This window comes from Microcebus murinus, chromosome 22, assembly GCF_040939455.1.
Source record: "Microcebus murinus isolate Inina chromosome 22, M.murinus_Inina_mat1.0, whole genome shotgun sequence".
Taxonomy (NCBI): Eukaryota; Metazoa; Chordata; class Mammalia; order Primates; family Cheirogaleidae; genus Microcebus; species Microcebus murinus.
Window position 1 is genome coordinate 6,890,224 of NC_134125.1, and position 13,431 is coordinate 6,903,654.

The 13,431-nt window shown below is 36.4% G+C and overlaps 1 protein-coding gene across 3 annotated transcripts in view; it reads left to right on the forward strand.

Annotated features, from left to right (window-relative positions):
* IFT81 (intraflagellar transport 81) overlaps positions 1-13,431 on the forward strand; it is a 122,694-nt gene that overhangs the window by 41,812 nt on the left and 67,451 nt on the right. For all 3 annotated transcript variants that reach the window (XM_075996540.1, XM_075996541.1, XM_075996539.1), the window contains exon 12: positions 11,117-11,266. In XM_075996540.1, coding sequence (XP_075852655.1) covers positions 11,117-11,266 — 150 coding nt within the window. The remainder of the gene's footprint in view (positions 1-11,116; positions 11,267-13,431) is intronic.

The window sequence follows — 13,431 nt, forward strand, 5'->3', positions numbered from 1 at the left end:
CTCCCAGCCTTTGCAGACGCCGAAAGCAGTATGCATTTTAAAAGATAACAGAAAGATGTCAGCTTAAGTAACATCTCCTCCAGAAAGCATACCCAGCCCACACCCATGACCCTAGTCCTGAAATGTATCACATAGCGCAGTTTTCTTCTGTATTGTAACAAACTGCACATTAAGGATCACTTTTTCAGTTTCTCCCTCCCCTAAGAAACCAGTAAGCTCCGTGGTAGCATGGGTATCTCTTGTTCACCACTGTTTACTTAGTACCAGGCACTTGGTAAAAGTATAGAAAACTTGAATGAAAGTGTATTATCTAATCTAGATATGTTTTTATCATGAGAAAAGTGGTAATATTAAAAATATCTTGGCACTTCTTAGTAGGCTGCTTCCATAATTGGAAAAAGCAAACAAAAAAATCATCTCCAATGATGCAGTGCTAGTACCCTTCCCAGAGCTGTCATTCAAATGAGTGCATGCCTTTTGGGTAGGAGCTTTTTTATAGCAACAGATGAACCTCTGGTTAAGGTTCCATTGGCACTTCATGCATTGAAAGGTCACCCCTGGTTTATGGGGTGTATATAGTCCATTTTGTTTTCTTCCGTATTACAAGAAGCTCAGCTGTTTTGCAGTTATAGCTACTTTAAAAATGTGCATGGTGAAATAACATTTATAAACAGCTTTAAAAACGGCGAACCAATTCATTCTACAGTTACCGATAGAAACCCTAGAGCTAAATTGCAAAGATTATGAAATCGTCTTTAAATACTTCAAAGAGAAGCACAATGAAGATAAGGGAATCCTGGCAAGATTTGCTGCAGCTGTCAGGTCCCGAAAAATTAGGAATCAAGTTTTGACACTTGTAATTGAATCATCCACCCTTCTAAGTGAGCCCAGGCAAACCTGTGATATTTTTAGAATCTTTCAAATCACATTGTACCCTTTAGAGTTCATAGCAGGACCTGAGGCCCCCAAAATTTCCCAAGAGATGGAACAAAACAGAATTAAATAAATTTGGCTCAGTTCACTGTAATAGAAGTAGTGTATACTGTATGTAATATATATAGGTAATGCCACGATTTTAACCCCAAATTTTAAAACTTTTCATAGATTTTTTTTTCCTTCCTGAAAAGTTAACTGCTTGGACAGCAGTTGAAACACCCATTAGAGATAGTAACAGCTGTGTGGTGGTGATTTGATTTATAATAGAAGCACAGAGACCTTGGATGGTATGATTAACTGTGTTTCACAGATGGATGTTCCTGTGCCACAAGTTTCATTTAAGACAGATTTCTACCAGTATATATCATATTGCTTATTATAGACTCCCTTAAAAGAATAAGTAGTTAACTAGTCACTACCATATGTAGGTAATTACGTTGTTTATGCTTGGCTTGGTGAGATTTTCTAATTTAAAGTTGAAAATGTAACACTAACAGGCTGGAAAAGGTTAGAATAGTATTTGTATGTATATTTATGTGGCACTAATTATGACAGGTGATTTGAAAAGACTGTATTTTAGCAAATAGCAAAAGTTGCTTTGAAACACTTTTTCTTGCCTTAAAACAAAGAGCAGTTCTAGACCAGTCTTCAGGGAATCCAAATGATTTATTGGGGCATGACATGAAAAGATGGCCTTTTCAGGTTTTCTGCAAGTCTGAAGTTCTGTCTAGAATACAAGACACTGAAAAATTGGCAAAAAAAAAAAATGTAGCTTTTGGGCATATTCATACTTCTCTTAAACAATTGGTGGTATCTCATCTCATGATTCACTTCCCTAGCCTATTCCTGTAGTTTTTTATGCTTATAAATCATTTGATGAAATGATTGATTGCAAAGATATTCAATTAAAAAATGGAAAATAGCATGGATGTTTGAGTAACAGGATTCAAGGACAAAAGTGTTCATTCTAGTCTAGTTTTTGTAACTTGCTGAACTTTGGTGAGTTGTATTCATTTCTCTATAGATTTCCTAATGCTTTGAAAAGAAGTTCTTTGTGATTTTTAAAATATGTGAAGTACTTATTATATGGTAATCTTGTTAAGTCCTTACTGCTAATTCCTCTGAAAATAATTTTCATGCCACATGTTGAGGTAGAAAATTTGGAGCAGGAGTAGAGATTCTTGTTTTCATGTAAATAGCAAGAATGATGTCTGGAATTCAGTATTTCTTTTGTGTTCCAGATAAGCTTGAAAAGAATTCATAAATGGTTATATCCTTAGGGAAATAAACTTCCCCATCCCTTGAAAAAACTAGCTCAGGTTTTGATCATTACTATTTAAAGTTTTAAACATATTAAGTAGATAAAAAGAGGAAGAACATCTGTCAAATTCCATTTTCATCACAAAGGAGCTGAATCTTTAAAATTGGCCCTGAAGCTGGAAGCTAGCACTATAAAGCATTAGTCCATTACCAAAACCAAATGCTGGCAGAGATAAAGATTAGAGCTTCACACAGTTGAGTACTCACTCAGCACCAACTGGCACAAACCATAAAGCATTAATCTTTTTTGATCTCAGATCTAAAATGATGGTTGCTGTTTCATAAATGACAAATTTAGATTACAAATGTATATTGGTATAAATGATTAGTAATCATTGCTGAGTGGCAAGCCTTTGTAGTTAACTTTAATGACAAAATTGTTTGATTTCACTATGAGAAACTTTTTCCTTAATGTTCTAAGGATTTGTTGTTTATCCCCTGTGCCTTTAAAAATTATTTTGCCTTCAAAATTATTATCTAATTATACTTTAATTTCTTTAGAAATATTTTTTAAATTAGTCCTTTAAAAATTATTCTTTTAGGCCAGGCACAGTGGCGCACGCCAGTAATCCTAGCACTCTGGGAGGCCAGGGCTGGAGGATCACTCAAGGTCAGGAGTTCGAAACCAGCCTGAGCAAGAGCGAGACCCCGTCTCTACTATAAATAGAAAGAAATTAATTGGCCAACTAAAAATATGTAGAAAAAATTAGCCTGGCATGGTGGCACATGCCTGTCCCAGCTACTCAGGAGGCTGAGGCAGAAGGATTGCTTGAGCCCAGGAGTTTGAGGTTGCTGTGAGCTAGGCTGACACCATGGCACTCTAGCCCGGGCAACTCTGTCTAAAAAAAAAAAAAAAAAAAAAAAAAAAATTCTTTTAAATATATATTTTGAAATTTGTTTTTCTTTAAAAATTCTTTTAAAGTTCCTTTAAAATTATTTTTAATTCCTTTAAATTTCAGTTTTAAAATATTTCTTTACATTTTTAGATATACCTTTAAAATACTATTTTAAAAAGTATTTTTCCTTTAACTATTTAAAAAATATTATTGCTTTATTTCCCTGTTTTAATAGAGAATGTTCCTGAGAAATAGGGGGCTTGAGAGATAAATTTTTGAGGATCTTACATATTTAAAATTGTCTTTATTCTACCCTTATACATCATTGGTAGTTAGGGTAATCAATTCTTAAGGAGAAAGAATTCTTTCTCCTTAAGAATTTTGAAGGTATTATCCTGTTTTCTTTTAGTATGTTTCTATATTTCTTCTAGTATGTAGCTATGTGAGGCTGTTGTGATTCCCAGTCATTGGATATGATCTTTTATTGTTATTATTGTTATTTAACCTCTTCTTGAAACTTTTTTTGGGGGAAATCCTCTATCTCTGACTTTCTAAATTTGTAAGATTTATGAGCCTAAAGTATAACTCTTTTTTTTTTTTTCATTGAGCTGAACATTCTATTGGGCTTTTTAATTTAGAACTTTATGTTATGTCCTTCAGTTCTGGGAAATTTTCTTGTATTATTTCCCCTTTTTGTTTTTTTTTTTTTTTTTTACTGTTTTCTTCTGGAGCTCTTATTAGATTTAGGACCTTGTAGATTGGTTCTTTAATTATTTAATGTCTATTTACTTTTCAAAATGTTTGATTTTTTTGAATGTATTCTTAGTAGATGAAAATGTGTTTTTATATATATGTATGTGTGTGTGTGTATGTTGGTGTGTCATATGTGAAAAGCAAAGAATAAGGATATTATGAACATGTATACATTTATCAACCAGCTTAAGAAAAAGAACCTTTGAAGTTGCCTTTGTGCCCCTCTCCATTCTATCCTCTTTCCACTCCTCTCAGAGGTAACTGCCATCCTGAGCTTTGTATTTATCATTCTTATTGTTGGGCCACACATTTCTATCCCTAAACAATATGTTATTTTGTTTTCCTAAACAATAGGAAGGCCAGGCATGGTGGCTCATGCCTGTAATCCTAGCACTCTGGGAGGCCGAGACGGGCGGATTGCTCGAGGTCAGGAGTTCGAAACCAGCCTGAGCAACAGCGAGACCCCGTATCTACTATAAAATAGAAAGAAATTAATTGGCCAACTAATATATATAGAAAAAATTAGCCGGGCATGGTGGCGCATGCCTGTAGTCCCAGCTACTCGGGAGGCTGAGGCAGAAGGATTGCTTGAGCCCAGGAGTTTGAGGTTGCTGTGAGCTAGGCTGACACCATGGGACTCACTCTAACCTGGGAAACAAAGTGAGACTCTGTCTCAAAAACAAAAAAACAAAAAAAAAACAATAGGAAGTATATCCTGTGTGTTGTGTTCTTCTGTTGCTTTTTTTTGGTCTACTTTATTTCTTGAACCTATAATTATTCGTTTTCACTATATATACATGTATATATACATATATGTGTGTGTGTATATATATATACATACATATATAGTATGAGTATACAACAGTTTGCTTTTCTTTTCTACTACTGACTTGTCTTCCAGTTTTTTGCTATTGTACTGCTCTGTCAACATTCCTATACATGTCTCCCAGTGACCATGAACAAGAGTTTCTCCAGGGCTGTGTTTCCTAACTTTTTTCACAACAGAACACTTAAAGAAAGTGATAGTTGTTCAGCATATTGGGGGAAAAGAACAAAGTTGCTTATAACTAAGGGTGACTGGCCAGGAGTTCTTTATAATATCTTGTCCAGCTACTTACTGCAACAGCTGGGTGGATTAATATCTTAATGTCTTGGAACACCCATAATATAATGGCACATGGTGTACTGCATTTAAAAAGCTCTCCCCTGGAGCAGTGCTACTCAAAGTGTGGCCTGAAGACTAGTTACAGTCCACAAACTGTTGGTTACTGATCTGCAACCATATAAGTTGAGAGAAAGCATTTAAAAACATATTTAGCCAGGCGCGGTGGCTCACACCTGTAATCCTAGCTCTCTGGGAGGCTGAGGCGGGTGGATTGCTTGAGGTCAGGAGTTCGAAACCAGCCTGAGCAAGAGCGAGACCCTGTCTCTACTATAAATAGAAAGAAATTAATTGGCCAACTAATATATATAGAAAAAATTAGCCAGGCATGGTGGCGCATGCCTGTAGTCCCAGCTACTTGGGGAGGCTGAGGCAGGAGGATCGCTTGAGCCCAGGAGTTTGAGGTTGCTGTGAGCTAGGCTGATGCCATGGCACTCACTCTAGCCTGGGCAACAAAGCAAGACTCTGTCTCAAAAAAAAATAAAATAAATAAAAATAAAATAAAAATAAAAACATATATAATCATTTGCTAAATCTTAGTATTTTCATTACTTTACAAAAGTATCCAATCCACAAATGATTAGAAAATTTTTATAAAAACTGGTCTTTTACCACAGATAATTTGAGGAGCCCTGCTATTCGTGTGTGTGGAGTTGATGGAACAGAGTATGTATAATGTCATCTTTAGTATATATGCCAAGTTATTTTCCATACTGTTGCTCTAAATTATATATCTCCTTTTCCCAATGGTATATAGGTATTCTACTTCCTCTATGTCTTAACCAATACTTTGATTATTAATGAGATTGAGCTTCTTTTAATTTGTTTATTAGCCATTTTCGGTTGTCTGTTTTATGAAGTATTCTTTCAAGTATTTTATTTGTTTTTCTGTTGGATTGTTTGCCTTTCTGTCATTAATTTATAAGTTTAATTTATATATTTTGGATATAAATCCTATATTAGTTTAATGTGTTGCAAATAAATCCTCCCAACTTGTGAGACTTATATTTGTAATCTCTTTATATATATATATATATATTTTTTTTTTTTTTTTTTTTTTTTTTTGAGACAGAGTCTTACTCTGTTGTCCGGGCTAGAGTGCCGTGGCATTCAGCCTAGCTCACAGCAGCCTCAAACTCCTGGGCTTAAGCAATCCTATTGCTTCAGCCTCCCGAGTAGCTGGGACTATAGGTATGTGCCACCATCCCTGGCTATCTTAATATATATTTTGATGAACAAAAGTTCTAATTATAGTCCAATTTCTAAGTCATCTCTTTTTCAGTTTGTCCTTTTCTTCTATTTTTTTTTCAAACATCTTTATTATAGATGGCCTTTTCTTCTTAAGAAATCTTTTGCTATCCTCAGATCATAATGATACTTTCCCATATTCTAAAAAAGTTTTATTTTTTTTTGAGACAGAGTCTCGCTTGTTGACCAGGCTAGAGTGAGTGCCGTGGCGTCAGCCTAGCTCACAGCAACCTCAAACTCCTGGGCTCAAGCAATCCTTCTGCCTCAGCCTCCCGAGTAGCTGGGACTACAGACATGTGCCACCATGCCCAGCTAATTTTCTATATATATTAGTTGGCCAATTAATTTCTTTCTATTTTTTTATAGTAGAGACGGGGTCTTGCTCTTGCTCAGGCTGGTTTCGAACTCCTGACCTCGAGCAATCCGCCCGCCTCAGCCTCCCAGAGTGCTAGGATTACAGGCGTGAGCCACCACGCCCGGCTTCTAAAAAAGTTGTAGTTGTGTCTTTCACATTTCAACAAGTCTATAATCCACTTAGAATTGATTTTTATATGTTATGAAGTAAGGGGTCCATCAATTGAAAAGTCCCATTCTTTTCCCTCAAATTTGTAGCACCATCTCTATCAAAAATCATGTTTCCTGGATATATGGCTGATTGATACCTGCCATCTTGTTCCATTGGTCAATTTGTTTATCTGATGGCTGTGCTCTCCTAATACAGCTTTATAATAAGTTGTGATATCTGCTAAGTTACAGCCACCCTGTCCCTACCTTGTTCTTCTTTTTTAGGGAGTAGCTTGGCTATTCTTGTCTTTTGCCCTTGCATATAAATTTTGGAATCAGTTGAACAAGTTCTACTCAAAACTCTGTTGGAATTTTTATCAGAATTGCATAAATTCTGATAAAATTGAATCTATGACCAATTTGAGGAGAATGGGCATCTGTATGACATAGAGTTGTCCAATCCATGAATGTAATAGCTCTCCATTTATTAGATGGTCTTTTAGGAAAGTTTTATAATTTTCTCTGTTTTATATATCTTTTGTTGGATTTATTTCAGGCTCACTTTTTTTTTTTTTTTTTTATGGAGATAGGATCTTGCTGTGTTGTCCAGGCTGGTCTCCAACTTCTGGGCTCAAATGATCTCACTCACCTTAGCCTCCAAAGTAGCTGGGACTACAGGCATGCTCTACCACACCTGGCTAGGGTCATATTTTTTTCATATAATTATAAAATTATATCTTTTAATTATTGTGTGCATATAGAAATACAATTGATTTTTGCTGTTAACTTTGCTAAATTCTCTTAATTATAATTTATCTTTAAATTCTTTTTAATTTTTCCATAAAGATTATAGTATTAAATGGGAATAAGAAGAATTTTCTTTCTTTCTAATCTTTATATCTTTAATTTATTTTTCTTTTCTTAGTATTTTGGCTAGTTCCTTCAGTATAAAAATGGATAGACATATGTGTATATATGTGTGAGTATGTGTGTGTGTATTATGTATTTGCATTCACATATGGATCTGTAACTATTTCTGTATCTATCTGTGTACATATATTATAAAACTATGGGTTCTAACCAGTACCTCATACCTCAAGATTCTTTCTGGCTTAACCCCTTTGCTTGTTTTAAAATATCTTCTTTGGCATTGAGAAATTTGGCTCCCTTTTTCTATATTGTATTTATTTATTTGCTCAATTAGCTTACTTGCTCAGTTTAACCAATCTATCAACTACTCTGGTTTCTTCCTCTCCATACCAACTCTGTGCTCCTGCCCAACCAACTCACATCTTCACCCTCTGTGCCTATGGCTCCCCACTCCGGCCTCACCCATCCGTGTCTTCAACTGCCAGGCCTGCTAGCCTGTGCCTCCATGTGGTTCCTCAGCCCCCAACCCCATCATTCCACATCCTTAGCCATTCAGTCCACTGATCTGCACTTCCATAACTCCGCTACTGCCTTGTGTCCACAGTCACCAGCCTACTGGTCCACACCTCAGCTTGACTCCCCAAGCCCCCTCATTACCCTACATCCTCGACCTCTCTGCATGATGCAAAAGTAAGATACTATTTATTTTGCTTGCTTATCAAATTGATGGTTATAAAAGTATAATAAATAGCCTTTTGAAGGATAGTTTTGCAAAATCTATTAGAAGACTTCTGGCCCCTCTGTCCCATTCCTCTATGCAGTTCCCAAACCTTACTGGCAGGCACCTCCATACAGCTCCCGATCCTCCTTACTGCCTGCCTTTGGAACCACCATTCTGGACCCCTCTGAACCAGGAAGAGAAGAGAAGGGGAGGGCAGTTTTTACTCTTATTCTCATGTGAGTGTACAACAGAGGTTACCAGAGGCTTCATTAGTGATCATACCATTGCTCTGGCAGCTAATGGAATGTGCATTTGTGTTTCCTTGTATTTTAAAACTTCCTCAGTTTTATTGTCTAATACAATAAATATTAACAGATATAGTCAACATAAAATCTCTTTGAGATCTCTTTGAGATACAAAAGTAATTTTGAGTATATAAAGGATTCCTAAGAGCAGAAAGTTAGCACAAGAAAAAGACAAATACCCCAGTAAAAGGCGGGCCAAAGATAGGCAAATCATTTTATTTAATTGCCAATAGATGCACAGTAAACATGATGAAAAAGTGATGTTTCCTAATAAAAAATACAAATAAAAAGTAAGATACTATTTTGCTTGTTTATCAAATTGATAGTTATGAAAGTATTATAAATAGCCTTTTGAAAGGCAGTTTGACAGAATGTATCAGATGCCTATGTTTCTTTTGACCATTTCTGGAAATACGTCCTATGGAAGTGATTAAGAATGTGTCAGAATGGGGGAGAAGTGGTGGGGGGAGGGGGAAAATGTGTCAGAAGATTTAGCTTCAAAGTGTTCATCTTGTTTTGTTGTTTGTATATTACAGAAATAACCTAAAAGCAAAAGGATATGTAGAAGAAACTTCCAGTAGAAGAAAAACATTAATAACGTGTTGTCTTTTTCTAATTAATTCTGGGGTAGTAGAGCCCTTAGTGCTTTGGTGGCCACCTATTGCTTAATTGTATGGAACTGTGATTAATCTTACCCTAACTACCCCTTCCTTTTAAGTAATATGCACAATGAATATCAAATAATAACCAATCAGCATAGAGCACATTGAGTAATTTGAAGGTTTGTTCTTTCACCAAAAACATCTATAGCATTTAGCTTTTAAAAATAGTTCTGAGCACAGCAAGATAGAGAGGGGGGGGAAATTTGCTTCAGTATTATAGAGGATAGCAAATAAGCAGGGTTGAATTCATTTTGGGCACTTTGCCCAGGACACTTTTAATAGTTACTCTAGGGATTCTTAGTCTGTGGTTATGTCAAGTTTACACATTTATTCTTTAAAAGGAAAATTTGGAAGTTGCTAGAGATGTAGATACATTGGTATGACTTAAATTTTTGAAACAGTTTCTGTAATCCAGCCATTAAAAATTTGCAGTGTAGGGGCTAGATTCCTTAACATTAAAACTAACTTAATCATGAATAGAAAAATGTCTTACATTTCCTTCCTCTAAAACAATGTGTAGGGCGACTTCTGGGGCCCCCTCTCTTGGGGCCCCAGAACCTCGTCCACGAAAAAAAATAAATAAATAAAACAATGTGTTCTTCAGTTCTTTCAAAGGTTAAGTCAAGTTTTGAAGGATAGTCTAAACTAGGAATTGGAATATTATTTTTATGTGAAGAATTTTTACTCTTAATATTTTAAATGAATTTCTTTGTATACTCAGGAATCCATCAAGTTTTTAAGAAAAAAAATTAGATTTTAAAAATGCTGTACTCCCCATTTTACTACCTTACAATTTAAGATTACTGACCTTAGAATTAGCCTTAAAATTTAGAAGGGAAAATACTAACGTGGTAATAGAGCTTGTGTCAAGATAGAAGCTTTGAGTGTATTTTTACTTTTTTGTTTCCTAAAATTTCAGTAATATGTTCATGACGTTTATTATTTATAAAATTGTTTATTAACCTTCTCCCCTAAATTAGCTTTAAGAAACACTGGGCATCAAAAAGACTAAGATTAGTAGACCTACCATTTGATCCAGCAATCCCATTACTGGGTATATAACCAAAGGAAAAAAAGTCATTTTATCAAGAAGACACGTGTACTCGAATGTTTATTCCAGCACAATTCACAACTGCAAAGATGTGGAATCAACCCAAGTACCCATCAATTCATGAGTGGATTAATAAAATGTGGTATATGTACACCATGTAATACTACTCAGCCTAAAAGAAAAGACGAATTAATACCTTTTGCAACAATTTGGATGGAACTGGAGATCATTCTCCTAATGAAGTATTTCAAGAATGGAGAAACAAACACCACGTGAACTCACTATTAAATTGGAACTAACCAATGAGCGCACATGTGCACAGAGAGGAAGTAAAACTCAGTGAAAAGCAACCAGAGTGTAGGGGGGAGGAGAGGGGACTAAACCAACCTAATGGGTACTGTGAACACTATTTGGGTGATGGGCACACCTATAGCTAGGACTCAAGCATTACAAAAATGATCCACATAACCTAAAACATTTGTACCCCCTTAATATTTTGAAATAAATTTAAAAAAAAAGAATATCTAAGGCCAAGCTTGCCCTTCCAATCTTAATCATCGTCAGTTATACCAAAGCATCTTCAATTATTCAAAGATGCTTATGATAATAAGCATCTTATGTGTCAACTATTTTAAATTTATCACATTTTCCAGAAATAAAGATGAATGATGCATTGAGGTTATACAGGTATATGTTATTTAGCTACTATTTTTCTACTTATTAGATTACATATTGTGTTTTTTTACAGTTCAAACGTTATGTCAGTAAACTTCGAAGCAAGAGTACAGTTTTCAAAAAGAAGCATCAAATAATAGCTGAATTTAAAGCTGAATTCGGTCTCTTGCAGAGGACTGAAGAACTTCTTAAGCAACGTCATAAGAATATTCAACATCAACTGGTAATACGGTATTATTTGGGCTGCTATAAATACAAATGCCAAGAGGTTTATGGGTTACAGCTTTATACTGAGGTCATTGTTTTTACTGGAAAAATCATAAAATTATTAATTTGCTCTGATTAATTACAGAGATATCATGTAAACTGATTCATTTATTTTTAATGTAGCAGTAAGCACTGACTTTTTTATGTGTGTTTACTTTGTGGTTATTAATAGAAGTTGAATTCCAAGTAGGTTTTTCTTTTGGTTAGCTACTTAATATGAGTAAAATTATCATACCAAGAGAGTGACTGTAAAATGTTTATTTATCATGGCCTGCTGAGCAGAAATTTCTATTTATTTATTTATTTAAAATTTTTTAATTTAATTAAATTTTTTCTTTTTTTTTGGAGGCAAGGTTTTGCTCTGTTGCCCAGGCTACTAGAGTGCAGTAGCATAGCATCATCATAGCCCACTGCAACCTCAAACTCCTGGGCTCAAGTGCTCCTTCTGCCTCAGCCTCCCAAGTAGCTGGAACTAAGGGTATGCACCACCATGCCCAGCTAAGTTTTCTATTTTTGTAGAGATGAGATCTCACTATGTTGCTCAGGTTCATCTTGAACTTCTGGGCTCAGGCATTCTTCTCCCCTGGGCCTCCCAAAATGTTGGGATTACAGGTGTGAGCCTCCGCCCCCAGCCTGGGCAGAACTCTAGTCAGCCACTTCCATGGAGCTTTGGAAAGAAATATCCAGGGAAGGTGCTGTGTAGAAGTTTGCCTCCAGGCTTGTTCCTTATGTGTTTGTGCCTTGGTTGTTAGAAATGTGTTAAACCCAGAGTGGTCCAAGAGCAGAGTTGTTCTCATTGTGGATGCCAGTTCCTCTGAGTTTTTTTGGTTTGGCTTTTATTTTTCTTTCACCCATGGGGAAATCATCAGGATGCTGGTTTACCAGCTACCAGTAACCTGAGACAAATTGAAACTCACTGCCATATTTTGTCCCAAGGATATAACTGACAGTGTCTCCTTCGTGTGCTATCTAGTCTAGATTTCCCCCACCTTCAGCTAGTACCTCCTCTTGTCTAGATGACTTACTGGTGGGATGACCCAGTTCCTCGTCCTTGAGAGATGTGAGACTCTAGTAACCACACCCTTTTCAGGCTGTGGTTGCTATACTTACCTATTTATAGCTAAAACTGGGCATGGGAGTACCAATATATGCCCTAATGGATCATATGAGTGCTCAATATATTTTTTTCTGCCCCCATTATATAGAAGCATCTATATAGCCTTATGATTTCCTACCAATATGACTCTTCTCTTTGCCTTCTGGTCTTTTGGCATGAGGAACCCAAGTGACCAGATGGTAGTCAGAACATTAAATTTAGAGACCCTCTTAATGTGTCTTCTGATGGAAGCATGCCCACTCTGTGAACCAGAACATAAACACCCACAGAGCCTAAAGTTGTCTAGAAGGGAAGCATAATTCCCTAAGTGGATCAGCGGTGATCATGGTGAGTCGTAACGTTTATACTTTCATCTCATGGTTTCAAGACCCAGGCATTCTGTTGGGAACACAGCACCATATAATGGGCATTGGTTTAAGTTATATACTCTATCCTAAAGAATAGAGCCCATTTTCACAGGCCCTTATTTCCAAGCTGGGACCTTAGCTATACCTTCAAAAGGCTGTTCCACTATTCTATCAGGTTGTCAGCTTTCCTAATGGTGTGGTATGTGGTAAAATGAAGGTCCCTTGGTCTGAGGTGATATGTGGGATTCCACATCAGTAAATAGGCACTCTGAGACCTTGGATAGTGCTGGCTAAAGCAATGGATAAGAAAGGCAAATGTAGGCCAGGAGCAGTGGCTCACACCTGTAATCTTAGCACTCTGGGAGGCCGAGGCAGGCAGATTGTTTGAGCTCAGAAGTTCGAGACCAGCCTGAATAAGAGCAAGACCCCCCCCTCTACCAAAAATAGTAAAAAATTAGCCAGGCATGGTGGCACATGCCTGTAGTCCCAGCTACTCGAGAGGCTGAGGCAGAAGGATCACTTGAGTCCAGGAATTTGAAGTTGCCATGAGCTGGGCTGGGCTGATGCCACGGCACTCTAGCTGAGGCAACAGAGTGAGACTCTGCCTCAAAATAAAATAAAATAAAATTTATCATCTAAATGAGGACACTTTTGAGA